Source organism: Lotus japonicus, chromosome 1 (genome assembly GCF_012489685.1).
Source record: "Lotus japonicus ecotype B-129 chromosome 1, LjGifu_v1.2".
Classification (NCBI taxonomy): Eukaryota; Viridiplantae; Streptophyta; class Magnoliopsida; order Fabales; family Fabaceae; genus Lotus; species Lotus japonicus.
The window spans coordinates 53,940,905-53,967,313 of NC_080041.1; the positions used below are offsets into that span (position 1 = coordinate 53,940,905).

The 26,409-nt window shown below is 37.6% G+C and overlaps 5 protein-coding genes across 9 annotated transcripts in view; 3 read left to right on the forward strand and 2 right to left on the reverse strand.

The window, feature by feature from the left end:
- Positions 1-749: 749 nt before the first annotated feature.
- Positions 750-4,492, forward strand: LOC130728079 (uncharacterized). Of its 2 annotated transcripts, none has more exons than XM_057579422.1 (5): positions 750-1,299; positions 2,632-2,668; positions 2,764-3,000; positions 3,101-3,148; positions 3,636-4,492. In XM_057579422.1, exons 1-5 carry the CDS (start codon positions 998-1,000, stop codon positions 4,152-4,154), a joined length of 1,143 nt encoding a protein of 380 aa, XP_057435405.1. In that variant the 5' UTR covers positions 750-997; the 3' UTR covers positions 4,155-4,492. The 2 variants fall into 2 exon arrangements, with proteins under 2 accessions (XP_057435405.1, XP_057435413.1); XM_057579430.1 differs by lacking the exon at positions 750-1,299 and adding an exon at positions 1,339-2,100.
- Positions 4,493-5,927: 1,435 nt separating this feature from the next.
- On the forward strand, positions 5,928-9,288 carry LOC130728104 (autophagy-related protein 16-like). Of its 4 annotated transcripts, none has more exons than XM_057579458.1 (5): positions 5,928-6,083; positions 6,170-6,475; positions 6,945-7,126; positions 7,217-7,412; positions 7,776-9,288. In XM_057579458.1, exons 2-5 carry the CDS (start codon positions 6,332-6,334, stop codon positions 8,814-8,816), a joined length of 1,563 nt encoding a protein of 520 aa, XP_057435441.1. In that variant the 5' UTR covers positions 5,928-6,083; positions 6,170-6,331; the 3' UTR covers positions 8,817-9,288. The 4 variants fall into 4 exon arrangements, 3 of the variants coding, with proteins under 3 accessions (XP_057435441.1, XP_057435433.1, XP_057435453.1); XR_009015579.1 differs by having other exon boundaries at positions 5,935-6,475; positions 7,776-9,015; positions 9,129-9,288; XM_057579450.1 differs by having other exon boundaries at positions 5,935-6,475.
- Positions 9,289-14,241: 4,953 nt separating this feature from the next.
- Positions 14,242-17,776, reverse strand: LOC130738288 (uncharacterized). The gene is made up of 5 exons (XM_057590256.1): positions 16,693-17,776; positions 15,706-16,515; positions 14,969-15,029; positions 14,793-14,923; positions 14,242-14,510 (listed from the first exon to the last, which is right to left on the reverse strand). The coding sequence occupies exons 1-5, from the start codon at positions 17,774-17,776 to the stop codon at positions 14,242-14,244; spliced, it is 2,355 nt and encodes a 784-aa protein (XP_057446239.1).
- A 1,172-nt stretch (positions 17,777-18,948) lies between these two features.
- Positions 18,949-19,503, reverse strand: LOC130738291 (uncharacterized). The gene has a single exon (XM_057590268.1). The coding sequence runs from the start codon at positions 19,501-19,503 to the stop codon at positions 18,949-18,951; it is 555 nt and encodes a 184-aa protein (XP_057446251.1).
- Positions 19,504-24,099: 4,596 nt separating this feature from the next.
- LOC130728124 (vignain-like) overlaps positions 24,100-26,409 on the forward strand; it is a 2,408-nt gene continuing 98 nt past the window's right edge. Inside the window, exons 1-4 of the mRNA XM_057579481.1 lie at positions 24,100-24,714; positions 25,358-25,593; positions 25,687-25,827; positions 26,127-26,409. The exon at positions 26,127-26,409 is cut by the window's right edge and continues 98 nt beyond it. Coding sequence (XP_057435464.1) covers positions 24,267-24,714; positions 25,358-25,593; positions 25,687-25,827; positions 26,127-26,387 — 1,086 coding nt within the window. The 5' untranslated portion in view covers positions 24,100-24,266 and the 3' untranslated portion in view covers positions 26,388-26,409. The remainder of the gene's footprint in view (positions 24,715-25,357; positions 25,594-25,686; positions 25,828-26,126) is intronic.

Sequence of the window (26,409 nt, forward strand, 5' to 3'; positions counted from 1 at the left end):
TTTTACTCCACCCCCTCCTGCCCTTTACTCATTGGCTTGCCTCTATGCTCTCCACTCCTACAAATAATTAACAATCACCCTAATCACATTCAACAGGATCACTGAAACAAATAACAATATCAGTAATACTTTTTATTTATTCATAGAGATTCATTAAAACCAAGATTTTTGAATAACTTTTTTTTTATGTAAGATTTGAATATCATTTCAAATCCTTTAAAAAAATTACCATTTTCAAAATAATGCTAAACTTAATAAAATGGGTCGTTGGTATGATATTTTAACATTTTATTCCTTAAGCATATAGTTAAAGGTTTGATTTCCATCTCTTACAAATGAAAAAACACATTAGTCTTACAATACATTAGTTGAGAGAGTAAAATGCTGAATTTTTTAGAAAAAATGTAAACCATTTAATATTATTGAAATCATTTAGTAATAAAAACGATTTAATACTATTTATTTAGCATTTAATACTTTTTGTCGTATATAAAAACAGACACCAGTGGCTGTGTGAGGAGAAAAGAAAACTTGAGGCCAAGAGGACAGCACGTGGAAATAAGAAACAGACAACTAATTAATACTGATAGATGTGAATGCGAATAATAAGGAGTTGCTCAATAAATAAAAAATTATTAATAAGGTGTAGTACAACTGATTGATAAATAGTTGAACTCTTTAAATATATAGTTCTGTGTTGAGAAACATTTATTGAGAGAAGCCTATCGATTTAATGGGATCTCAGAGCCTTGAAAATTAGCCTAATGGTTGCCGGCGCCGTGGGGATATTAGGGAAAAAAAATTAAAATATTAAATAAATAAAATAAAATTGTAAGAAAATAAAACCCCTCCACACTTGAAATGCAAGAGCAGCATCATCCATAGAAAAACAAAAAAGAAGCACAAGCACCGCCACAGATAGAAGAGGGAATGTGAAGTGAGTGAGTGAGTTCAGAAGAAGAAGAAGAAAGGTGAAGTGTGTGTGTGAGAGAGAGAAATGGGTGGAGTTACCTCATCCATGGCTGCAAAATTGGCCTTCTTCCCTCCGAACCCGCCGTCGTACAAGCTCGTGAAGGAAGAAGCAACGGAGCTGTTGCTCATGGACGCGTTCCCGCACCGTGAAAACGTCGAAGTTCTCAAGTTCCCCAACCGCCGCGGCACCGAGATCGTCGCCGTCTATGTTCGCCACCCGATGGCCAAATCAACCATCCTTTACTCCCATGGAAATGCCGCTGACATTGGCCAGATGTACGAGCTCTTCGTTGAGCTCAGCATCCACTTGCGTGTTAATCTCATGGGGTATTTCAAATTTCCACCTTTTTACTTTTTTTTCAAAAAAAATTTTGAATTTTATTGAATTACTATTTTGTGTGTGTTTGAGTTTTTAGTTGAATTTGGTTGTTGATTTTTGTGTATGGTTTTGACTTAGTCCTGTAGGAATCTCAACTGTCCTGTTTGGCTAGGATTTACTGGGTTCTGATGTTGATGGGAATGTTGGGATCAGGAATTTTCTTATTTTCACTAGCTTTGTTAGATTTGATTTGTCAAAGATGGGGTCTTGTTTGGTCATCAAGGGGGTGCTAAATTTATGATATGAAGGCTTTTGAGCCATGTATTTATTTTGTGTGGTTCTTACGCGATTAGAAGATAATGATTTGAAGGTGGGAGTTTAGTATTCCATCATTTTCATTTTTGCAATATGCTCAGCATATCATTAAATATGATTATATTGAAGATGGAATTTAACTAGTTGTGAGGGATTTGAAGTGGCCATTTACATTTTAGGATGTTTCAATTGCAGGACAACACAGCTTAACCCTTTTTCTTTCTCTTACTCTTGGATAGGTTTGTCTTTTCTCCTAAACACTAAACAGAAACCTCAGGAAACACTAGTAAATTACTATTAAAAGGAAGGAAATGAGAGCATCAAGTTGGTAAAATAACGCGCAGTTCGTTCCAGTAATTGATACATAACATCAGGTTAAACTCAATGACAGGATTTTGTTCTGCAGAGAAGTGCTTATGGATTTTTGGTCTGCAGTGTGACCAGAGCTTATGGTTTAGCTCTTATATTAAGAAACCATTCTGCTTTTATAATCGGTATTGAAAGCTTCTAAACTTCACAGATTGCCCCATCATCAAGCACTTGACTTCAACTTCATAAACAGTCGGATAGATACATTCAATTTTGGGCTTACAGTAACACCTTAAATGCCCAGTGAAAGATGAAATAGTAAATTTTGGTGGATTACCAACACCTTGATATACTAAAGAGGTGCATCCAAACATTTAGAGTTCAGATGCCACTATATCATGTTTACATCTTGCCCCCTAACTTCAGTCTTATTTTCTCTCTCAGATGTTTTTTTTTTACGGGCTAATATGCATTAGAAAAATTTAATTTAGGCACAATTACATGGTTGCAAGATTACCAATCATTATTTAGACTGTACTTTTACCCTCATATTTTAGATTTAATCTAAAGGACCACACGATAGTGAAAATCATAGAAGATACTTGAAGTCCTCTTGCTTATCAATCATATGATTGTTGTGTTGTGTTGTTTTAAAGAAAAAGTTCTTAAGTTTGATGTCAATGATTTTTTCAAGCATCTTGTTTCCATGTATGCAGATACGATTACTCTGGCTATGGACAGTCATCAGGGAAGGTAACTGCTCTGTACAATTCTTTCTGGTTTATTCAATTCTTTTGTTCTTAGCAGGCAGAAATATCATGAAAAACTTATATGAATATTTTTTGCAGCCAAGTGAGCATAATACTTACGCTGACATTGAAGCTGTATATAAGTATCTTGAAGAGAACTATGGTGCCAAACAGGAAGACATAATCCTTTACGGTCAATCTGTTGGAAGTGGTCCTACTTTAGATCTTGCTGCCCGGTTACCCCGACTTAGGGCTGTTGTTCTCCATAGTCCTATACTATCAGGGTTGAGAGTCATGTACCCTGTAAAAAGGTCTTACTGGTTTGACATTTATAAGGTTAGATTTTTCATTGTCATATATGTTAAATGTTATTTAATTTCAGAATTATGTATATGAGCTTATGACCTGAACTTAGTTCTATGTTATTGTTGTGCAGAACATTGATAAAATTCCATTGGTGAAGTGTCCAGTGCTAGTAATTCATGTAAGTATTCCTCTTTGTTGTGCTGGATTTACCACTATTATTTTGTCATTTGTGGTTGTTGTAAACCTATAACTGGTATCCAGTGAACAATTTCTGTAATGGTTGTCGTAATTAATTCAATGCACATTTTGGAGATCAAAGTGATAAATAGAATCTATTTTGCACAAACAACCTCCATATTGTTATTTAATATCTGCATTTTTAGTGCTGTCATTTGTGATGAAAATCATGATATGGTTGATAAATGGATAATTTTTTTCATAGCATGAGCTAGGTAAGGTAACACAAGAAGTATGAGTCTGTGTGTCGTGGCTGATTATCAGCCATTGTTGCTGATATCAACTTTTTCAAAATTGAATTCTTGTGAATATTTTAACATGGCTTAGTAAATATTGCTTTTCAGTAGCTATTTTTTTGGGTGCAAAGCGTTTTCATAATTCATATAGCTCTACTAATTTGCCATCGTTCCCATATATACCTTCTTCAGGGTACTGCTGATGAGGTTGTTGATTGCTCTCATGGTAAGCAGTTATGGGAGCTATGTCAACAGAAATATGAACCTTTATGGATCAAAGGAGGAAACCACTGTAATTTGGAGCTCTATCCAGAATACCTTCGACATCTCAGAAAATTCATATCAACAGTAGAAAAGTCACCATCCCAAAGAGTGAGTTTTAGGAGAAGCGTAGATAGAGTTGAACAATCCAGAGGAAGCACTGATTGCTTTGAAACACCTAGGAAGAGTACTGAAAAGAGGGACAAACCAAGGAAAAGCACCGAGAGGATAGAGAAACTGAAATTTCATGAATACAAATTCAACAATGCCGAAAAATTAGAGAAGTTAAGAGTCCAATTTGACCAAACGGAGAGGTCGCGAAGAAGCGTGGAGTATAGTGATAAATCCAGAAGCATTGAGTTCCAAGATAAATCTAGGAGAAGTGTTGATGTTCAGTTTGAGAGGCCTCGGAAGAGCATTGATTGGCTGGACAGAATTCGAGCTAGCTGAACCTCTTGAAGGATGTGCAGTATTGGAACTGGGTTTGATACATGGGAAGGAAAGATACAAAGATACGAGTTACTTACAATGCGTTTAACTTATGGTTAATGGTTTGCAGAATGCATATATTGCTCTTGCAGTTTCGTACTTTCATTACAATGTTAGTTTGAAATTGGATATGTTCCGTTCAGACTAATATTCTTGGTTTTTATTTATTATTTCCAATTGATGTGACCCTAACCTTGTTTTAGTCTCAAGAAAGTAAATGAACCTCATGTCAAAGATGGCCATTACTATGATTGATTAAAATTCATAGAATCGGATATCTTTATTTTTTTTTCCTTGCATTTCCTATCCCCGCGTGTTCTTCTTTCAACTTCTTTTCCTACATTACTTGTTTACAGGGTTTCATTTCGACTTAATTTTGCCAAAGAAGCAAATTTGCATCACTTGTTCCATTACTAAGGTTACCAAAATGCTGGGAAATTAAGTCCCAAATTAATGTATGTGTTAGGATTGGAAAATCCTGACAGCCAATCGATATAAAGGAAGAGGAGAAGAGATAATTTTTTTGGTACTTTTTAGTTGGTTCCCTACCAACTTAATATTTCCCAAAAAACATACTCTAACCTATTGAGAGAGGTCTTATTTATAATAGACTCCTAAGAAATACCCCTAAAAAAACCCTAAGAAATAAAGATTAATTACTAAAATAAAAGATAATTCCTAAAATAAAATATAAACTTAATCTAAAAGATAACCCAACCTTAAAATAAAAGATTGCTTAAGAAAGAATCTAAAACTTAAAAGATAAAATAAAATAAACCTAAACCGGTAATAGTTTGATCCTAACAATACTTCCCCAAAAATCAACCTTGTGTTCAAGGTTGGACACTAGCATAGTAGATAAAATCTTCTCCTCCCGGATCCCATTTAATAGCTTTGTTAGTGGAGATTGTTGATATCTCTACTTGTCTGTGACGTGTTTGCTTCCAGTATGCTCTCATGAGGCTAATATGTGTGCTGACAGACGAACTTCGTTGGAATGCGCTTTCAGTTTGGTCTCCGACATTGGTCTTTGCCCTCGGCTTAGCTAAGCTGCTTGCATCGGACTGAAATTGTTGTGCTATTCCTATTTAGCTGTCTTTTTGTTTTTATGTTTCATTTCTTCAAAAAAAAAATTATGCAAAAAAAGAACTTAACTAAAAGTTTATATAGAAAAGCACTAAAATTGGGTTGAGGAGGTTCAAATTTCATTGTTATTATTATTATTATTCAAAAATAATCATATAGTGAAGATAAAAACATAATTCAATATTTTTTAATTTAGCTCCTATACTTTTTTTTTTACATCGGAAAGATTAATTACACGCTCTAAGGATCGATCTCTGGACCTACCCTCAGGGTCGGGTCAGGGGTAAAGCCATCCAAGCAAGAGCTATAGGCCTCCAATTTTTTTTTAATGGCCTCAATTTCTTTTAAGTAAAAAATGCCTCAAAAAACCAAAGATTAATACTAAGCTAAAAATGTATCACTTTAAAGTTTGCTTTATACCTTATTTAATGTCGGGTCGGCCCTGCCTATCTTCCCAACTCATATGTTTTTAACTCTTACCACTTAAGCTATAATTCGATTTTTTTTATAAGCGACCTATAATTCGATGACAATTTAGCTACTTTACTGAATTATTCTAATCGCAACCTAATTCTTTTATTTTTGAGTTTTGGGTAAATATAAAATAAAAAACGATGGAATTGTTTTTAACTCATACAAAACAAAGCAGATTAATTTGATGAGAGAGTTGAGTTGTTTTTAACTCATAAAAATCAAAGCAAGAGGAAAAAGTCCTAGCTTTCATCGATCGGAATTTGAAAATGCCCCTGTCGTGAGATTGAAGTAAAGCCTCATGTTTCGCACTCAATCCTGCTTCCTCAATATGTAAATACTATAACTCATGTTGTTGTTAATGTTTTTGTTGTTCATGGTTGTGATGTTACTACTTACTACTTATTTTGCTGTGAAAGTCAAACTCGCAACATCCAAAAGATTGATTGAAATCAATTGATTGTTCAAAGTTTTGATCTTTGATGGTGGAAAATTTCTGGGCACCCTTTGAATTTTATTTTCCTGGCAACCAAGCCGGTGATACTGGCGGTTTGGTGATTGGATTGGATTGAATTTGAGACATGGAGAATCCTTGCAAATCAAAGGAAGAAATTGCGAATGATGCTATCAAGCAGGCTTTGAGGGCGTTGCGGAAGCGCCATTTGAACGAAGAAGGAGCTCATGCGCTTGCATTCGCTGCTCTTTCTGGACCTATCGCTTCCCAGGTCCCATTTCTGTCATATCATTCATGTTTTGTTATCAATTTGATCATAATGGGTATTTAGCTTAAAAAATTTTAAGACCCTTTTTGCAATCCCTAATTCTTTCTTATAAATGCCATTGGAACTTTGATTGCAGTAGAATAGTTCTTGTGTCAACCAGGCTTGTTAATAGCGTGCTATAGCGGCGCAATAGCCTATAGCGTAGCACCCTGAGGATTCACCGCTATTTGCCGCTATAGCGCTTGAAATAGCGGTTTTTTGGGCTTGCCGCTACACTACACTATCCGCCATTAACAACCCTCCTGTCAACATATTTCTCACTACTACTACTGTTGTGTCCTGTGTTATAATAATTTTGGGTGCTGCTTATTGTTGTTACTTGTTAGCATTAATTGTTGGTTTTTTGATCATGGTGTGTAAGTAATGATTCAAATGTTTTCCTGAGTTAAATGTTGTATTTGTGTGCTTGAAGGGCTCTGAATGGAAAGAGAAAGCAGAGAGTCTGGAAGTGGAACTTCAACAATGCTACAAAGCTCAATCTCGAGTATCTGAGCAGCTAGTTGTCGAAATAGCTGAATCCAGAGCGTTGAAATCTTTGATTCAAGAGAAAGAAACTGCAATGGTTGATCTACAAAAGGAGTTGGCTGAAGTGAGGTTGCTTAAAATTCCCCTTTATGCTTTAATTTTAAATCTCATGAACTATTTTTCTTAGTCTCATGTGCTGCTTATGATTTGCAACTCCAGGGATGATTGCTCTCATTTAAAAATGGATTTAGAAGAAAAAACGAAAGCTCTTGAATTGATTATTAGCGAGAACGCGGAACTTAAAGCACAATTGGAGCAGATTACTATTAGAGCCAAGAATGCTGAAGCTGAAAATAAGACATTGGTGGATCGCTTCATGTTAGAAAAAATGAAGGATGCTGAGCGCTTAAATGAGGTACATTATATTATCATTCACCGTATGAACTTTTGAAATTAGGTACATATTTTTGTGAGAATGGGTAGGATATAGCTTATTGGATTATAATTTATTTCAGGCACTGCTAATTTGATATTGATGTCTGTTACTTGACTATGCTATAGAAGACTAATATTGCATCTAGTTTGAACTTGTTTCCTGATTGATTGAAATTTGAACTGTATGTGATAGAGTTGAATCATTGTGTAAAATAGGTATTACAGAGTAACTTAAGTTTCTCACATGTAGCATTTACATAAAACTGTGATTCTATTAATCTAAGTAGCTGCTAGGATTCTAAATGTGTCCTTGTATTGAGTTGTATTGCTAATTCAACTAAAGTATTTCCTATCAATCAAGGTTAACCAATTGTACGATGACATGATCAAGCGGCTAAAGGCCAGTGGTTTAGAAAAACTTGCAAGACAGCAGGTAGACGGCATAGTTCGCCAAAGTGAAGAAGGTGCTGACTTCTTTTCTGAGACAACCGTCCCTTCTACATGCAAATACAGACTCCAGGCACATGAAGGTGGTTGTGCTTCCTTATTGTTTGAGTCAAATTCTAGTAAATTGATTACCGGGGGACAGGATCGATTACTTAAAATATGGGACACAAATACAGGATCCTTAAGTTCCACTCTACATGGCTGCTTAGGTTCTGTATTAGATCTCACAATCACCCATGATAATCAATCTGTTATTGCTGCAAGCAGCTCAAACAATTTATATGCATGGGATCTCAACTCAGGTCGAGTCCGTCACACCCTTACCGGCCACAAAGATAAAGTCTGTGCTGTCGATGTCAGCAAGATTTCAAGCCGGCAAGTTGTCAGCGCAGCTTATGATCGGACTATAAAAGTTTGGGACTTGCTGAAAGGCTATTGCATTAACACAATCATCTTTCACAGCAACTGCAATGCGCTTTGCTTCAGCATGGATGGACAGACCATATTTTCTGGGCATGTTGATGGAAATCTTCGATTGTGGGATATTAAAACTGGAAAACTACTCAGCCAGGTTGGGGCACACTCACTTGCTATTACATCAGTTTCTCTTTCTCGCAATGGAAATGTTGTATTGACTAGTGGAAGGGACAATTTGCACAATTTGTTTGATGTGCGATCTCTGGAAGTTAGTGGCACACTAAGAGGCACTGGAAATAGAGTGGCTTCTAATTGGAGTCGCTCTTGTATTAGTCCTGATGATAAACATGTTTCTTCTGGATCTTCTGATGGATCTGTCTATGTTTGGTCAACATCTACAGTTGATATAGTTAGCACTCTGAAGGAGCATGCTTCTTCTGTCCTGTGTTGTGCTTGGAGTGGCCTTGGAAAACCTCTAGCTTCAGCTGACAAGAATGGGGTTGTTTGTATCTGGACCTAAAAGGGAAAAGCTGGTGCTATAAAGCTCCTGCATTGTGGATCTATTGTAGGAAGTCTTACCTTTCATGTTTGCTAGAAGCCAATTCCATGGTTCTAACCTGTGACCGCAAAGTCACTTGGCAGCAACCTTACCGCTGTGTCGAGGCTCGCCCTATGTATCTAGACCTAATGGAATTTTATTTCTTTGAATACACTAGCAGGTATGGAGTGAGTATATCAATGCTCATTTGCTCAGGTTCAGATTCGCTAGTTGATTTCCTCTACTAAATTCTTAAACACTTGCACTTTCTGATTTTTCCCTTACACCATACAGGATATACCACTCAAATTAGGGACAGTGTAGAACTGCAGATATTTATTTTAACAGAAAATTATTTGAGCTATTCTCTACAACAAGTTGTGATGAATCAAGTCTCTGACAGCCTGTAATTAATGTAAAATGGTTGACAATTAATTGATTGGATTGTATTTTAGTCTGCTAATGCTGTTGTATAACTGCACTTTTGCTTACTGCTACATTTTTCATTACACATGCTATGTTCAAATATCTTTTCACACGGCTAACTGCATTGTCAAAAATGAGTAACTCATGAAGAAGTCATTCTGATTATTCTTCTTAATCAACTGATACAACAGTGGTAGCTATATATAGCTACACCTACACGATTACAACTCTAATGAATGAAGATTAAATAGGAAATCGTTACAAGATGAAACTAATAACTGAAAACTAACTGCTAACTAGCAGTGTGAACTACAACAGAAAAATGAACTACAAACTGTTTGTACTAACAATTAACCAACTTAAGCACTAACTCAAGTGTTAACTACTTAGTTTTACAGCCCCTCTCAAGCTGAGCTTGATAGATATTGATCATGTTCAGCTTGGCTATAAGACTATGGTACCGAGTTGGATCTAAAGCCTTGATAGATGGCCACAAGGAGGAGTGGTTATTAGCCATGCAAGAAGAAATGCAATCCTTGCATGAGAACCAGACTTATGAGTTGGTAGGGTTACCGAAAGGTAAAAGAGAACTCAAAATCAAATGGGTGTACAAGTTGAACACTGAGGAGGATAGCTCATGACCCAGGTGTAAGGCGAGATTACTCGTGAAAGACTTAAGTTAAAAGAATCGTAAGGCAGACTGAAGTTTTGGTGGAGTAGCCAGACTTTGCAGCAAATACTACTATTAGGATTTGAGGCTTGAATCATTTTGTTGACACTGTAGATATCTTCCGTCCAGGACTGTTTAGCTATTTCTAGCACTTTTAGTAGTATTTCAACTTTGAAGATAGATCTTGCTGCAAATAATGTAGCTCGCATTTTAGCTTTTTCTTTAGCTGCTTATTTCTCAGAAGGAAGATGGTGTACAAATGACCCATTTAGAGTAGAAGAGGCTTGTGTAATGGGTATTTTGGCTGATTAATTATATTTAGGTATTGGTTTTCAGAAGAAAAAAACATATCACTACAAATGTATAAAACTACCTATGTGAATAGTAATCTTACACGGTACCGAAACCAATAGTTATAACATCATTGTTGGGCACCAGAGTTACAGAATAATATCAGACAATAAAAATTAGAGTCGAGATGAATAAACAAACAAGATGTAAGGTGTTGGTCTAGCTGTAAGCAAGTTAGATATTACAAGGGTGAGAATACAACTTTGATCCCTAAGACAGACATTTATTGGGAGGGCTAAACAGGTTGAGACGCTATCAAAGCGATAAAAAAAGAAGTCAAGATGAATACAAATTACCAGACAAACTTTCACTGCCGAATTTTTCTTTTAGGGGTTACATTGATTAGTGGAAAAGGAGTGATCCATACTTTCAGGTGTTATCCAGTTTGTCTTACATTGTGTTGAGGGCACACATGAGCCATGCCCAATTTCTTCTATGAATTTGGACTTGAAAGTGGACTGCACAATGAAAAAATTTGGAAGACAAAAAAAACCATGCACTTCATTTAACCCTTGTACGTTATGAGATGTGATATGTGAAGAATAGCTCAAATTGATAAGAGTCGAGGGACGTGCAGATCAACCTCTGCAAAGTATGAAACTTCCTTCCTAAAAAAAATTGGCTGATAAAAAAAGGTGATATGCAATAAAGTAAGCTCGTGTAAGGTGTGTTTGACTAAAGAACTTAATTTTTTGGTTACATGAGTAAAGAACTTAATTAAGAACTCATAGCAATTAAACAATTAAGTGTTTGTTGTATAAGTAATGTTAATAATATATAAAGCACATCCACCAAAGTGGGTCATATAGTCACTTAAATGACACATGTTTTTATTTTATTGGTTGTCACTCATAAATTTCCAAATGTCTTATTATGATTGGTCCAAATTGATGAATTATTATTGGTCTAAAATGATGACTCAATAAATCAATAAAGTCAACATTTAATTCATTCAATTAATATATTTTGAAATTTAAAATGTTTAATAATTGGAAAAATTGACAAAATATAAAAATCCCTTTTCCAAAATTTTAAAATTTAAAATTGAAGTTTTTAGAAAAAAAACGTAATCATTATGCAAATATTGCAAGATATATATGATTTTCTTCTATTTTTTGTTGTTGTAATTAACCGTTACAAATTAAAAAAAGTCAAAAGAAAGCATCATTAAGCAATACTTTTAGAGATTAATGGATATGCACTGTTAGTGTAAAGAAGTTTTACACTGACGTCCAATTACATTATGCCACATAAGACTAAGTAGTTACAAATCTTTTTAATTTTAATTAGTAAATTAATAAATTGCTGATGTGACGGAAATCAATTGGGTGCATGTGTAAAACAAGTTTACACTGTCAGTGCATCTCCTATTTTCTCATACTTTTATGGATAGTATTTATTTTTATCACGTAAATGGTACCATAAGATATATGTTTTTAATCTTAATCTTAATCTTAATAATATATAAAGCCCATCCATCAAAGTGGGTCACATTGTAACTTAATATCCATATGTTTTGATTCTATTGGTTGTTGCTATTAAATTTCCAAATGACATCGTCTGATTGGTCCACATTATTCAATTTTCATTGGTCGAATTTAATGAGTCAATAAATCAATAAATTAATTAATTAATAAATCAATAAAATACCAGCCTGTTTTCAAGTGGAAACGGTTAAATTCAAAGTTGACATTCAAAGTTTTTCCATAAATGTTACTTTTTGAGTTAATTAACCGTTACAAATTAAAAAAGGAAAAAAGAATCATCATTAAGTAATACTTCAATGATTATAATTTTTTTAGAACATGAATGGAAACAAAAGATATATTATTTATAATTTTTTATGGAATCTTTTTGCTGTGGTGTATCAAAATTTGAAAAGTTTGTTTCGTTTTAAAAGAGGAATCGATTCCAAAATTAACATAATATACAGTTGGGCATGAGTACACTGAATATAAACTTAGTTTCCATTAACATAATGATGGTATCTTTTTATTTAGTGTTGCACGAAATTTTTACAGTGGATGAAAAAACGTGTTCAATTTTGAATGCGATAGAAATTCAAAGTTGACATTCAAAAATTTTCCATAAATATTTTCCTTAAATTCATTCACCATAAATGTTGACATTCAAAGTATTTTCAAGTGGAAATGGTTAATAACATTATTAAGATACCAGCTGTTTTTACTTTTTTATTTTTTCCACACGTTTTCATTTATTACTTGAATTTTATTAGTTACACGTTTTTTAACCCTGGATTGCTCCTGAAATTAACTAATGTTTTACTTACACGTTTTTCCCAACCTGACTTTATCGACATGCTCCTCATGAATGCTAAAGTTTGTTTGAGAAAATTCATATTTATTTTGAAAATCAATATTTTTGTAATTAGATGTGAATTTTAAACCAATATCGGGAATAAAAAATTTATTTACTAAATAGATAAAAAAAATTATTTCCATCATTGATTTTTTTATTTTGAAATTTTCGAAATTTATACAAATTAAAAATATTTTTGTTTTAGACCCAAACCCTAACTAATTTTTTTACCATTTATAATTGAAATTGATAACGGGTATGTTATTTACTACAGTTGTAAGAATGTTAATGATGAATTCAATCTCAAAACCTAATAATGTTTGGGACGCATGCTGACTTCTTTCATTAGAAGGAATTCTACACCATAAAAGAAAAATATGTCATGATCCATGTATGTAGGTTTTCAAGTTATATTATTATGATTCGAAATGTTGCTATAATAATATAATTATTTCTTGAGATTTATTTTAAATGAAATTTAAAAGTTTAGAAAATCACGTTGCGCATGATAATTATGCAAAATGTGTGAACATCATTAGTGATATTCGATACACTTACACAACATTAGTTAATCTTCCTTCTCGACTGTTGGACTACGAATCACAGATGCTGATTTGAAAAATTTATGTATCATTGAAATTGAGAAGTTGCTCCAAAGAAATGGTAGGTCATTAAATGATTTTGTCATCTCCAGAATACGATGAAGTCCTGCAATTGGATAATGGATTTATTGTCGATTAACTAAACTATGACAAAGATGCATTAAAGGTACAATATGAAGAGTTGTTTAGTATGCTTACACCTAAGCAAAAGTCTATATATTATAAGGTTGTCACATCTTTGTTGTCAAACTCAGGAGGCTTCTACTTTTTATATGGCTATGGTGAAACCGAAAAGACTTTTTTTTGGAACACTTTATCTGCGTCACTTAGATATAGAGGACTAATTATTTTTAATGTTGCTTCCAGCGGCATAACATCATTACTCTTGCCAGCAGACATAACAACTCATTCTAAATTTTGCATTCTATTAGATGCTACAGAGACCTCAATATGAAATATAAAGTAGGGAAGTCTACGAGCAAAGCTTCTGCTTGAAATAAGCCTTATTATATGGGATGAAGCTCCAATGTTGAAAAAGTTTTGTTTTGCAGCTCTTTGACGTTACACTCCGAGATTTAATGAGGTTGAAAAATGAAGACAACGTACATAAACCTTTTCGAGAAAAAAAATAATACTTGGAGGTGATTTTAGACAAATACTACCTGTAATAAGTAGAGGAAGCAAACCGGAAGTTGTGGAAGTTACTGTAAACTCTTCATCATGGTGGAAGGATTTTAAAGTTATTAAATTGTCTAAGAACATGTGTCTAACCGCAGCTGAGATGGTTGATGAAGCAAAAGAAATTAAAGAGTTTGCAGATTGGATTCCTAAAATTGGAAATGACGATAATCCTGATTTCAGAGCATGAAAGTATAATGTTCAAATCTCGCCAGATCTGCTCATCTCAATTAATCCCGACCCATTAATGGAATTGATTAAATATATGTATCTTGACCTTCCACAAAATGAGAGACCTGCAATTCTTTCAAGATAGAGCAATATTGACCCCTACACTAGAGGCAGTTGAAATGATAAACACTTACATGCTTGGCATGGGAGTTGCACCATAACATGAATATTTGAGCTCCGACTCTGCCTTGCGATCAGATGAGGATTCTGAAATCTGAGGTGAGTGGTTTACCATAGAATTTTTGAACGACACCAAAAGTTCAGGAATCCCTAACCACAAACTATTATTAAAAGTAGGTTCTCCAATCATGTTTTTGAGAAATATTGACCAAGCAGCAGGTTTACGCAATGGAACCGGGTTAATTGTGGATGAACATGGTGAACATGCTATTGGTGCAACTATTATCACAGAAACAAATGTTAATGACAAAGTACACATTTCAAGAAGGAACCAAGTCCTTTCTAATTCCAAATTTCCAATTAAATTCAGAAGAAGACAGTTTTCAATTGCAGTATGCTTCGCGATGACCAAAAACAAAAGCAAGGACAAACACTATCTCAGGTTAGACTCTTCCTTCTGAGGCCCGTCTTCACTCATGGTCAACTATATGTACCTCTCTCTACTATACGCTCAAAAAAGAGTCTTAAACTTTGTATACTTGATGCAAGGATAACACCCACTCGGGGTGGGGACGGGGAATGCCTCTCCACTCCCCATCCGTATCCCTTCTCTGTCCCCATCCCCACTCCCTATCCCCGTGGCGAGGTGAACCCCACCTCCCCACAGGTCCCACGGATCCTCATAGGGATCACTAATATATCATTAAAAATAAAATAAAAAATACATAAATTTATACCTGGACCACAAATGTTTAAATATAGAAACCACATATTTTTTTACCTCAGTAACATCTTTATCTTCATAAAAAATATGTTGTTCAAACTGAAATTTTGAAGTACCTAATTGGCTACGTTTATGATCCTTTATATTTTTTTTATTAGCTACTTGACTTTATTATTAAGGGTATTATTGAATTTTTACCTATGCACATGGGGCGGGGAGGGTGATTCACAGCCCCATCCCCAAATTTGTTTGGGGGGGGATTTCGTCCCACCCCCACCCTCACGGGAAAGAATTCCCCAAGATCGGGTCCCCAAATGAGACCATCCCCACAGGGATCCCCACATGCAGGTGAAAATTGTTATCCCTAACTGGATGAGTCGGGCAAACAACATACCGGTACTGTAAATGTAGAGTTTAAGGAAGTTTTTGAAATTGTTTGATATATACAACACAATTTCATTTATTTATTTCATTTTTCTCTTCATATTAAATACGGTTGACTTATACACGATTGACTTATTTATAATTTAAATTATATATATGAAAACTAATTTATTAATTTAAAAAATCTAACATAAAATTCTGTGCAACGCACGAGTTATTGCACTAGTTATTATAAACTTATTTAAGAAGTTATCAAAATAAGTTTGAAATAATTAGCTAATAGGTATAAATACTTATTGATAAGTTAGTCGATGAAGTTTTTTTTTTGGTTACAGGAGGAAAATTAACAAGACAAAACTAGCTAACGCGCATCTAAAAACAAAGAGTCATAAACAAAGGAAGGTGGGTGCTTCCAAACTTGGACGGGAGAACCTAGACGACCAGCTTCCCGAGCTAACTTGTCCGCAGTGTTATTCTTGACTCGATCAATCTGTTGCAACCTGACATCCTGTAAAGTAGCTATGATGTCGCGGACGCGACATATTTCCTCCCTGTTCCAATAGCTAGTTATGTTGGTGCCTGCGTGCAAAGCTTGCAGTGCCTGCGAACAATCAGATAAACAAGAGACAGATTTGTGCCCAATGTCGAGTGCATGACGGAGTCCCAATTCCACCGCTAGAATTTCAGCAAGAAATGCTGAGCCATAGCTGTAGCTTACGGAGGTTGCAGACAACCAAGCACCACGAGAGTCCCTTACTACTGCTGCACATCCCATTCTGCCCACTATAGGGTTCCAACTGCCATCAACGAAGATAGTCACAGAAGTCGTAGTCCCCATACTTCCCAGGTGATCATTCTGCATTGAAAACTGAAGAGTATTACGCCGGAGAGCCTCATCCCGGAGAATGAAACGCAGCACCTGGTTCAGAGTGAAGTCCTGAGTAGCGAAAATTCTCTGGTTTCTCCATCGCCAACACCACCATAACACCGCGATAGCCAGGCTAGCATGGCGGTGAGACAGTAACTGAGCAAGCCAAGGACTAAACTCCAAAGTAGCATTGGTGGCCGGCAGCGCCCTCCTGAAGCTGTGCCACAAGTCTCTCGAGTTCGGGCAACCCCGAAACAAGTGATCAAGGTCTTCAACGTCAGCATTACATCTAGAGCATGCTGCATTGGCTGCAAGGTGGCAGTGAAAACGCTTTGCATTGGTGGGCAAGGCGCCATGAGCAAGCAGCCAGAGAAAGAAACGAATCTTTTCCGGTACTTGCGTCTTCCAAATCCTCCTCCATAAACCATGGTTCCCCAATGGTGGTGCGCTGATGCTATATTAAGCGGAACTTGGAGTGTACTTACCATCTGCTGTGTGTGTCCATTGTATAGAATCAGGGTGAGAGTTGGTGAAAGGCACTCGAATACGCACAATCTCCTCAATGATCTGTGGCGGTAGCACGGTGTATAGCACTGCTAAGTTCCAAGCACCTCCATGCCATAAGTCAGCGACTTTGAGGTGCGTGTCTGCAATATTAACGAACGGAACACGGTCACAAAGACGTCCCGTGCCCAGCCAGTTTGCATACCACACAGAAGAGAGACCATCTCCAAGAAAAGGCTGAAACCCGCCACCCACATGGTCCATGGCCCTAACAATACTCTTCCAAACATAAGAGTCCCCACTTCTATACTTCCCCTGTAGTACACCATCAGTTTTGAGATATTTTTCTGAGATTGCTCGAACCCATGGCTTGGTTCCATCATGTAGCAAATTATCCACCAAAGTTCCTAGCATCGCAATATTATTCAACCTCGCAGACCTCAACCCTAGGCCTCCCTCCTCCTTAGGTTGAGTGACCGCGTGCCAAGGTACCAAACTCCAGCCTCTATCACTCGTACTCTTCGCCCATAAGCAACTGCGGATCTTCTTGTCCATAAAGTCACACATCGTTTGGGGAAGCCATAAGGATTGCATTGTATAAACGGGAATGGAAGTGAGCACAGACTTAGCTAGACAAAGCTTACCGGCTCTATTTAGCATGCGAGTCTTCCATGATGCAAGCCTTGCACTAATTTTCTCCATGATGGGGAGGAAGAGGTCTCGTGTCACTCTCCCTTTCAAGAGAGAGATACCAAGATATTTCCCAAGGTTAGCCGCTCTTTTGATGCCTAAAAGAGAAGACAGCTCATCCTGGACTGTTGGAGCAATAGTTTTGGTACAGAACATTCTTGACTTATCCAAGTTAACTCGCATACCAGAAGTATCACAAAAGTCTCTAAGTGTATCGGCAACAACCTTCATTTGAGACTTCTTCGCCTGGCAAAAGAGCAGAACATCATCAGCAAAGAAAAGGTGAGAGATGCCAATACCTTCCTTCGTGATACAGATAGGGTGCCAAGAACCCTCATTCACTCTTTTCTGGATCAAAAGTGCTAGCCGCTCCATACACAAGACAAAGAGATACGGGGAGAGAGGATCCCCTTGTCAGAGGCCGCGTTGAGGAGTGAAAGACTCCATCTTTGAGCCATTCCACAGAATAGAGATGGAAGCTGATTGCACACCCCACATAATCAGATTCACTAACAACAGAGGAAAGCCAAAGTCATGCAAGGTTGCTCTCAGGAAGTCCCAACTGACTCTATCATATGCTTTTTCCAAATCAATTTTCAAAGCAACTAAGCCACCCTTCTTCTTGTAGCTATGAATGGTATGCATTACCTCTTGTGCCAGGAGGATATTGTCTTTTGTTCCTCTGCCTGGGATGAAACTCCCTTGTAAAGGGCCTACAAGATCATGGAGAAGAGGTCTGAATCTATTCACTAGAACCTTTGTAATAACCTTGTACGCCACATTACACAAACTGATGGGGCGAAGGTCCTTGAAGCGAAGAGGGTTATCCACCTTGGGTATGAGAACAATGAGGGTCTCAAGAAGTGAGGACTCCCCTTGCCCCTTGATAAATGCATCCGCTACCATGGCGTGAAGATCCGTTCCCACAGTACTCCAGAATTTCTTATAAAAGAACGCTTGGAAACCATCCGCTCCTGGTGCCTTAAATGGGTGCATAGCCATCACAGCACAACGAACCTCCTCAAGAGTGACAGGTTGGACGAGATCAGACCTGTCATCCTCGGAAAGAGATGGAGGTTGGATCTCCATGACATGATTCCTCGTCACCTGTGAATCCAAAGAAAACAAGTTAGTAAAAAATGTTTGGGTACCCGCCTTCAACGCTTCTGGGTCTGTACACCACTCATTGCCAACAAACAAGCCATGTATCTTATTTCTTTTCCGGCGCACCACTATTTGTGTGTGAAAGAATCGTGTGTTGCGGTCTCCAAACTTAACCCATTTTTCACGAGATTTTTGGTACCATGTTAACTCCTCTCGGGTCAGAACTTGTTCATACTCCTCCTGCAAATTCTTTTCCAATCGAAGTAGAGATTCCGTCTCTCGCACTTCCAATTCACGTTGAAGACCCTGTAGACGACGCTCTACCCTTTTCTTTCGTCGGGTGATATTACCAAACACATTCATATTGAAGTCTTGTGAGGCTACTCTGATGTTCTCGAGTTTGCCAACAAGGGTTGGCGGCGGCTTCTTCCATGTCTCTGTTATCAAAGGCCCAAAAGAAGGATGCGTTGTCCACGCTGCATGGAAGCGGAAGGGGCGACCTGAGTGATCCTCCACCGCTGTGTGGCAACGAACCAGTATAGGGCGGTGATCAGAATAAACCTTGCTAAATTCTCCACATAAGCTTCGGGGAAGTTGTGGCGCCAAGAGATGTCCCCAAGAGCCCTGTCAAGACGCTTGGCTATGGTGCGTCGGCCATTGAGTCTCCTTTCCCAGGTGAATGTCGGTCCAATGGCCCCTAGGTCCATGAACTCACAAGCCTCCACCATGGCTAGGAAACGAGCAGCACGAGCTTCACTAAAGTCTCCTCCAAGCACCTCGGTTGGCAAAGCGATCTCATTGAAGTCACCCACCGCAAGCCAAGGACTAAGCGCATGCTGGCGAAAGTTCGTTAAGTGCGACCACAAAGCTTCTCTTAGACTCGGGGTTGGGCTGGCGTAAACCACCGAACATAGCCATGCCCTGTTGTCCACTCCAATAGACACTGTTACAGCCTGGAAGTGCACATCTGCAACCTGGACAGTGTAGTTTCTTGCCATCAAAGCAAGAACCCAAATACCTCCACGATGTCCCGTTGCCTCCGAGCAACCACATAGCTTGTAACCCACACTACGCCAGAAGGAAGCAACTAACTAAAAACGACAATGAGTTTCAACTAAAGCAAATAAAGATGGATGGTATGATTTAATCAAGTCGTGGACACACCTCTGTCCACGAACACCCGCTCCTCCTCTCACATTCCATGCTATGATACTGAAGTTTGTATTATCCATGGACAACAAGGGAGGGGTTCGAACCAGGGAGGGTGTTAGTCCTTACCTGAAGGGGCAACATCCTGTTTCGTTGCACCTGGGTCAAACGGAGCTTCCCCAAGTGCTTGGAGTGTCTCCTGGACAATATGATCACGACCTAGTGTATCTTCTTCATCAACAAGCATAGCATAGCGGTTCCCACCTCTGGGTTGCAGGTTTAACGCCGTTTTGGTGCCATCTTCAAGCTCCAGGATCTTCGTATTCCCCATGAACTTAGGTTTGTGAACGAAACTCCCGTTATGTCCTTGTGTAAGTGACAACACTTGAGTAGAATCTGTTAGTGGGCCCCCAGCTATAGCAGATTCTTTTCTATATCTTTTCCTCCCATTTTGAGTACCACCCAAAGCGGCGCGCTCATTATTGCTTGATCCTGCTTGAAATTGCATGGATCCACCAACAGTAAGCTTGGCGGCTGAAGCAACAACACGTTGCTCAACCCCTTTTTTCTCGCCATGACTTACGCCCTCAGTACGTGCTCGTTGCTGTGGGATCACTTTCTGTTTGTTCTGACTTGAATTCGAAATCGCAGGTTTCCTTCCTTTTCGAGTAACCGAAAGCCACTCACCGTGCGCATCACTGGGGCAATCAATCACCTTTTTTCCCGCTTCTGCATTAACTTTCTCAACCATCTGCTGGTCGGCTCCTAGGGTTACGACACTGCCTTCCACAACCGCCGTCGTTGCCTCCGGTGTTGCTTGCGCTTGCTGGGGAGTCACATTGTGATGCTCTGGCTGTGCAACTGGTGACCCAACGCAGTTCCTTGCAAGATGACCATAGCAGCCGCACTTAGCACATAACAGATGCAATCCCTCATACTCAACATTATACCACACTCCTCGGAGACCCACCCTGCCAAGGACAGGTTTGGTCAGATCGATTTCCACACATATCCTCGCATACTTACCCATCTGCATATCCACGATATTCATATCGACACGAATAGGTGTTCCAACTGCCGAAGCTAGTGTGAAAAGGATGCTTTCATCATAAAACTGGAATCCCAACCCTGGGAGGCGAATCCAAACCGCTGTGGTGCTTATCTTCGAGTTCGCAGCCACAAAGTCCGGTGTCCATGGCTTCACAGCAAGATAGTGATCATAGATCATCCATGGCGCACCAGCCATGGCCCTCTCCCTATCCTCCGTTAGGTCAAACTGAACCAGAAAGTATCCATGATGTAGGTCACGAACCTCAACACCACCGACTAATTTCCATAGCAGCCTAATCCTCTCGCATAGAGCTTTGTATCCAATGCTTTTACCAAGCAGCTTCACGACCAAACAGCCCTCCCATGGCTTACAGATTGCCTCGTAGGATAGATCATCCTTGAAATCAAACATAGGGAAATAGCTATTCCCACCCACAAGATCCTTCTTCATGATACCTGCGTCAACCAGGTTGCAGGCTTGCCGTTTCTTTTCTGTTGTTTCCTTCCCCAGAACCTTCTCTTTGAACGTTGGCCGTCGCGTGGCCTCTGAAGGCTTTCCAGAAGCTTGGCCGCCACCACCGTTTTCAGATTCGCTGTCGACCTCCATCGTTTTCGCTCTCGACCTCCAAAAGTTTGGCCACCGCCAAAGGTTTCGGTTTCGCTCACGTTTACGCCGCCAGAGGTTTACATAATATTGTTTTCAGTTAGTCGATGAAGTTTATGAAAAATAACCATATTTAAGATTTTAAAATATAAATATTTTGTATATCCTATCAGAGTTGTCAAATCCCTACGACGTTATGACCCGTGCGAGAAGTGCTGTTCTGATGGGAAAGCGCCTTGGCTTGTCGTTCGATTGCCCTGATGTCATTGCCGAAGGTGAAATCGCAGCTCAAATCTTGGCGAGAAGGCTTCTGTAGGTTTTGCAGAGGGTTGTTGAGGGTGTTTTTGATGGCTTTTTTCTGCTTGATTTGTTATCGTTGGGTTGGTTTTGTGGACTTTCGCTGATTTTTTTCGGCCTAGTGTTTGCCTGACGGGTTTTTAGTGGGTAGATATTTTTTTGGAGGCTTTAGGGCTATTTATCTTGGGGCTTCTTTTGTTGGATGTGGGCTTTTTGAGGTTTTGTTGACTCCTCTTATTTTTTGAATCCTTTGAGGAGGGTGCATATCTTGTTTATTTCCTCTCGTTTATATCAATTCATTTTATGCTTTCGAAAAAAAATATCCTTAATTATTAAGTAGATGAATCCTTAAGAGGATCAAGTAAGAAGATTTAAAATTATTAAAAAAATGAGTTTCAAATAGTTTTAGAAAATTTATTTCTGGGAAGGCACGTAACGATCTGAGTTTCATGAAATTGACCGTGTGAGCTAATACTTTAGCAAAAAGGGAATAAAATAAGGAAGCCTTCAAGAGGAAACAGCTTCTTCAATTGCTGCATTATTTAGTGTTGCCCCATGCCTTACGCTATTCTAGTCCTTTTAACAAGCAAGACCGTCATCACGTTGGACTGTCGGAGTCTATAATCAACTGATAACTACTAAGCAATACTATAATTGTTCTTTCAGATATATTGCTTTTGCACGGGAACTTCTGCCCAGATTGAGAAAAAGAAAAATTGATAGACATCAAATTCAAGGCATTTGCCAAATTAGGTTAACCAACTTCTGATCATAATTCTAGATTTGGATTAAATATGTCTTTAGTACTCTAAAATTGGGGTGAATTGAGTTTAGTCCTTCTAAATATTTTTACAGCTTTTACTTCAAAACATTATTGAAATAGATGAAGTCAGTTCATGCCGCATATTTTGTGGTTGTTTTTGTGTACTGGCAGTGATTTTTTAACCGTCATAAGTTATTAAGTTTTTGTTTTAGCAACGGCTTGAACCACGACAAAATGAATCGAGGTCTAAATTCACTCATTTCATTATGTTGGGACTAAAAACTATCAAATATTTTTTGATAGACCAAATTCAATTCAGTTGTATTCCCATCTGAATTTGATTAATTTGCTTAACTTGAGAAGGAGGAAGAAGGAAAAGAAAAGGAAGGGGAAAGAGGAAAATGGAATTCCAATGTTTGGGAGGCCACATGACATATGTTTGAATTAATGAATATACAGTATGGATTGACAATTGGACTTAAAACATGTCTAATCTGCATAGCTTCTCACTTTCTCTGGAATTCACGGAATAAAGAGAATGGGTATGAGACAATACATGTTGAAAATGAAAAATAAAGTTAAGAGTTAAGGCCATATCATATTAGATAAGAGCATTCGTTAAGGAGGAGGATATCTTTTATAGATATCTCTTTTTATGATTTTTTTTATGACCTCTGTTACATGACAGATGACTCGACAAAAAATGGAGCAAATTCATTTTCACCTAGATAAATTAAGAGATTCAAAGGATAGGTCGTTTGTGAGATGTATTGGGATTTGGCCCGAGTCATTTAGGGAGCTAGAGAAATGGTTGGCACCGTTAAGGTGCGCTCGAGACATCTAGAATAGTAGTCTTCTAAGTTCTAACTTTGGGTAATAATAATGGTGTTGGTTGGAGTTAATTGACGGCGTTGATTTAAATGGATTTGAGAAATCCATAACATGTACAGTAGTAGTCTCCTAACTTTGGCTAATAATGGTGGTAATAATGGTGGTGTTGGTTGGAGTTGATTGGCAGTGTTGATTTAAATGGATTTGAGACATCCATAACAGTAGCCCCTGACTTTGGTGTGAAGTGGTGTGGTAACATGTCTGTAAATAAGCATTTCTAATCATTAACGCTCTTATTTATAAATTATACTGTTGGTATTGGTGGATTTATATCCTTTATTTGCTTCATATATCAACAAATTTTCTCTTATGAATGAGTTAATGAAAATAAGATTATAACTAACAAAATAGTAATGAAGTTGTTTGAAACTTCAAAAAATGATAAATACTTCAGTTTCACCTTTGGGGTCCATTACGTTTTATCACTTCTTTTCCAGAAGCGATTACGTCAGTTATTGTTATGTTATAAAAGATTATCAGAACGTTCCACTACACTGGCAACACATGATGCAACAAAAACCAGACGTAAACATGCTTCTCACTCTCCTACCATGCTTCTGTTAACAGAATAGCGTGATCAGCATGCAAAGAAAAGATGATCCTTCAAGCATACAATTACAGGCCCTGACACAAACACAAAATCACACAGGTTTAGGCTTATCACACCTAACTTACTATAAAAAAATTAACACAAAAAACAAACTCCCTCAAATTTTCTTGATGCACTTATTGAAGCAGTTGCTTTTGCTTCCATACCACAACAACATAAACATATTAATTTTATCCTCTTCTCCATGATTCTATAGTGTCACATAGTCACAGCTTGGCATATGTTCATCATTGCACATTGTTGATCCCCATAAGAAACCTGTTACTTACAATTTCCTTCTCTATTGTTAATCAATTCCTTCACAAGCTTCTTGTTTCCATTCCCCTATATAAACCCTCCCCTGCTTCCCCTGTTTTCCACACATCAAAACAGTTTCCAACAACTACAACAATTAAACATGAAAATGAAGAATCTCTTATGTGTTGCTCTGTCCCTTGCTTTGGTTCTTGGCCTAGCCAAGAGCTTCGATTTCCACGAGAGCGATGTGGGATCGGAGAAGAGCCTGTGGGACTTGTATGAGAGATGGAGGAGCCACCACACGGTTTCTCGGAGCCTCGATGACAAACACAAGCGCTTTAACGTGTTCAAAGCCAATGTGATGCATGTCCACAACACTAACAAAATGGACAAGCCTTACAAGCTGAAGCTGAATAAATTTGCAGACATGACCAACCATGAATTTAGGAGTGCCTATGCTGGATCAAAGGTTAATCACCACAGAATGTTCAGAGGAGCAACACGTGGGAATGGGAGCTTCATGTATGAGAAGATTAATAGAGTTCCTCCTTCTGTGGATTGGAGGAAGAAGGGTGCTGTCACTGATGTAAAGGATCAAGGCCAATGTGGTAAGCCAACTAGTTTACTAGTCACTAATAATCATATAGTGAAGTCATAATCATGGTGGACAACACAAAAATAATGAAAATTGCTTTTGTTCACCATAATTCCGAACAGGGCTAAAGTTGAGCTATATGATTATAAGGATCAAAATATGCACTTAATTATATTTTTGTTGCTAGTTTTAGGAATGCATGATTTTGATCCTTATAGTTTCAATTGCCTCAATTAAATTTTTTCTTACTTTCAAAATTGTATAAATTTGGTCGATGTGTTAACTTATCATCCAATAACTAACTGAAAGAATGATATATATCACAATTTATTACGTAGAAAGTAACATAATGTTTTAACATAGTAAAAAAACGATGAAGCACAACAATTTTTCATTGATTATTGGATGATGAGTTAATTTTACAACAAACTTTAATTCAGTTTTGAAAGCAGAGGGAGTTAATCGAAGTAATTGAAACTATAAGGACCAAAATCACACATTTGTAAAACTGTAATAATAAAACATACAATTAATTCATGTTTTTATCTATAAGGAGGATTTGAGGTGAATAATATATATGACTTTTAATAACTTCAATATTGTTTTTCTTTAAGCATAAATTCAATGAAAATCATCTTGTTCTTAATCTCTTTCAGGAAGCTGCTGGGCGTTTTCAACTGTTGTAGCTGTTGAAGGCATTAACCAAATCAAGACAAATAAGCTGGTCTCATTGTCTGAGCAAGAGCTGGTGGATTGTGACACTAAAGAAAATGCTGGATGCAATGGTGGGCTGATGGAATATGCTTTTGAGTTCATCAAGCAAAAGGGAGGCATAACAACAGAAAACAATTACCCTTACAAAGCAAATGCCGGATCTTGTGATGCATCAAAGGTGCATATTGCATTATGCTAAACTTTTATTAAACCAGAATCATTGAATGATAATTAGAAGAACTTAAAGATGCCAAAATTATTCATGATGCAGGAGAATGATCCAGTAGTTTCAATTGATGGCCATGAGACTGTTCCTGCTAACGACGAAGCCGCGTTGCTCAATGCTGTTGCCAACCAACCTGTATCTGTAGCTATAGATGCTGGTGGATCTGATTTCCAATTCTACTCAGAGGTATCTAATTCACATTTTCTTTTTATTCAACATAAGAAAATTTATTAAAAGAGTACATAGGCTAGACAATCCCATAATACAAAAAACAAGGGTTCAAGGACTAACCCTTACAATGGCATGATTTCATTCATTGCAAATGATTAATGTAAATCAGAAAAAGGAAAAACATCTACTTATCTAGAGTAAAAAAAATTCAAAGGCAAGTATAACCAGTATTGTTAAAGCACTAGTTCCAGATTATTGGTTGATAATATTGAATCAAATGAGTGTCTCAATTTTGTAAACTATAATGATTACAGGGGGTATTTACTGGCGATTGTGGCACGGGGCTTGATCATGGTGTAGCGGTTGTGGGATATGGAACAACTGTTGATGGAACTGACTACTGGATAGTGAAGAACTCTTGGGGGCCAGAATGGGGAGAACAGGGTTATATCAGAATGCAGAGGAACATATCTGACAAGGAGGGGCTATGTGGCATAGCTATGGAGGCTTCCTACCCAATCAAAAACTCCTCTGAGAATCCAAAACCACGTTCATCTCCTAAAGATGAGCTTTAATCTCATGATCTCATGAGCTAAG

Bases quoted from the DNA above. Each gene is read 5' to 3' on its own strand.
- LOC130738288 (XM_057590256.1), bottom strand. From the start codon at position 17,776: ATGGAGCGGCTAGCACTTTTGATCCAGAAAAGAGTGAATGAGGGTTCT. The intron at 16,516-16,692 runs GTAAGTACACTC...GCCACCTTGCAG, and splicing joins ATGGACACACACAGCAGATG to CCAATGCAGCATGCTCTAGA. The intron at 15,030-15,705 runs GTTAGCTAGTTT...TTTTTTATGAAG, and splicing joins CTCTTTGTTTTTAGATGCGC to ATAAAGATGTTACTGAGGTA.
- LOC130738291 (XM_057590268.1), bottom strand. From the start codon at position 19,503: ATGGCAAGAAACTACACTGTCCAGGTTGCAGATGTGCACTTCCAGGCT.
- LOC130728079 (XM_057579422.1), top strand. From the start codon at position 998: ATGGGTGGAGTTACCTCATCCATGGCTGCAAAATTGGCCTTCTTCCCT. The intron at 1,300-2,631 runs GTATTTCAAATT...CCATGTATGCAG, and splicing joins TTGCGTGTTAATCTCATGGG to ATACGATTACTCTGGCTATG. The intron at 3,149-3,635 runs GTAAGTATTCCT...TACCTTCTTCAG, and splicing joins GTCCAGTGCTAGTAATTCAT to GGTACTGCTGATGAGGTTGT.
- LOC130728104 (XM_057579458.1), top strand. From the start codon at position 6,332: ATGGAGAATCCTTGCAAATCAAAGGAAGAAATTGCGAATGATGCTATC. The intron at 7,127-7,216 runs GTTGCTTAAAAT...TTGCAACTCCAG, and splicing joins AAGGAGTTGGCTGAAGTGAG to GGATGATTGCTCTCATTTAA. The intron at 7,413-7,775 runs GTACATTATATT...ATTCAACTAAAG, and splicing joins ATGCTGAGCGCTTAAATGAG to TATTTCCTATCAATCAAGGT.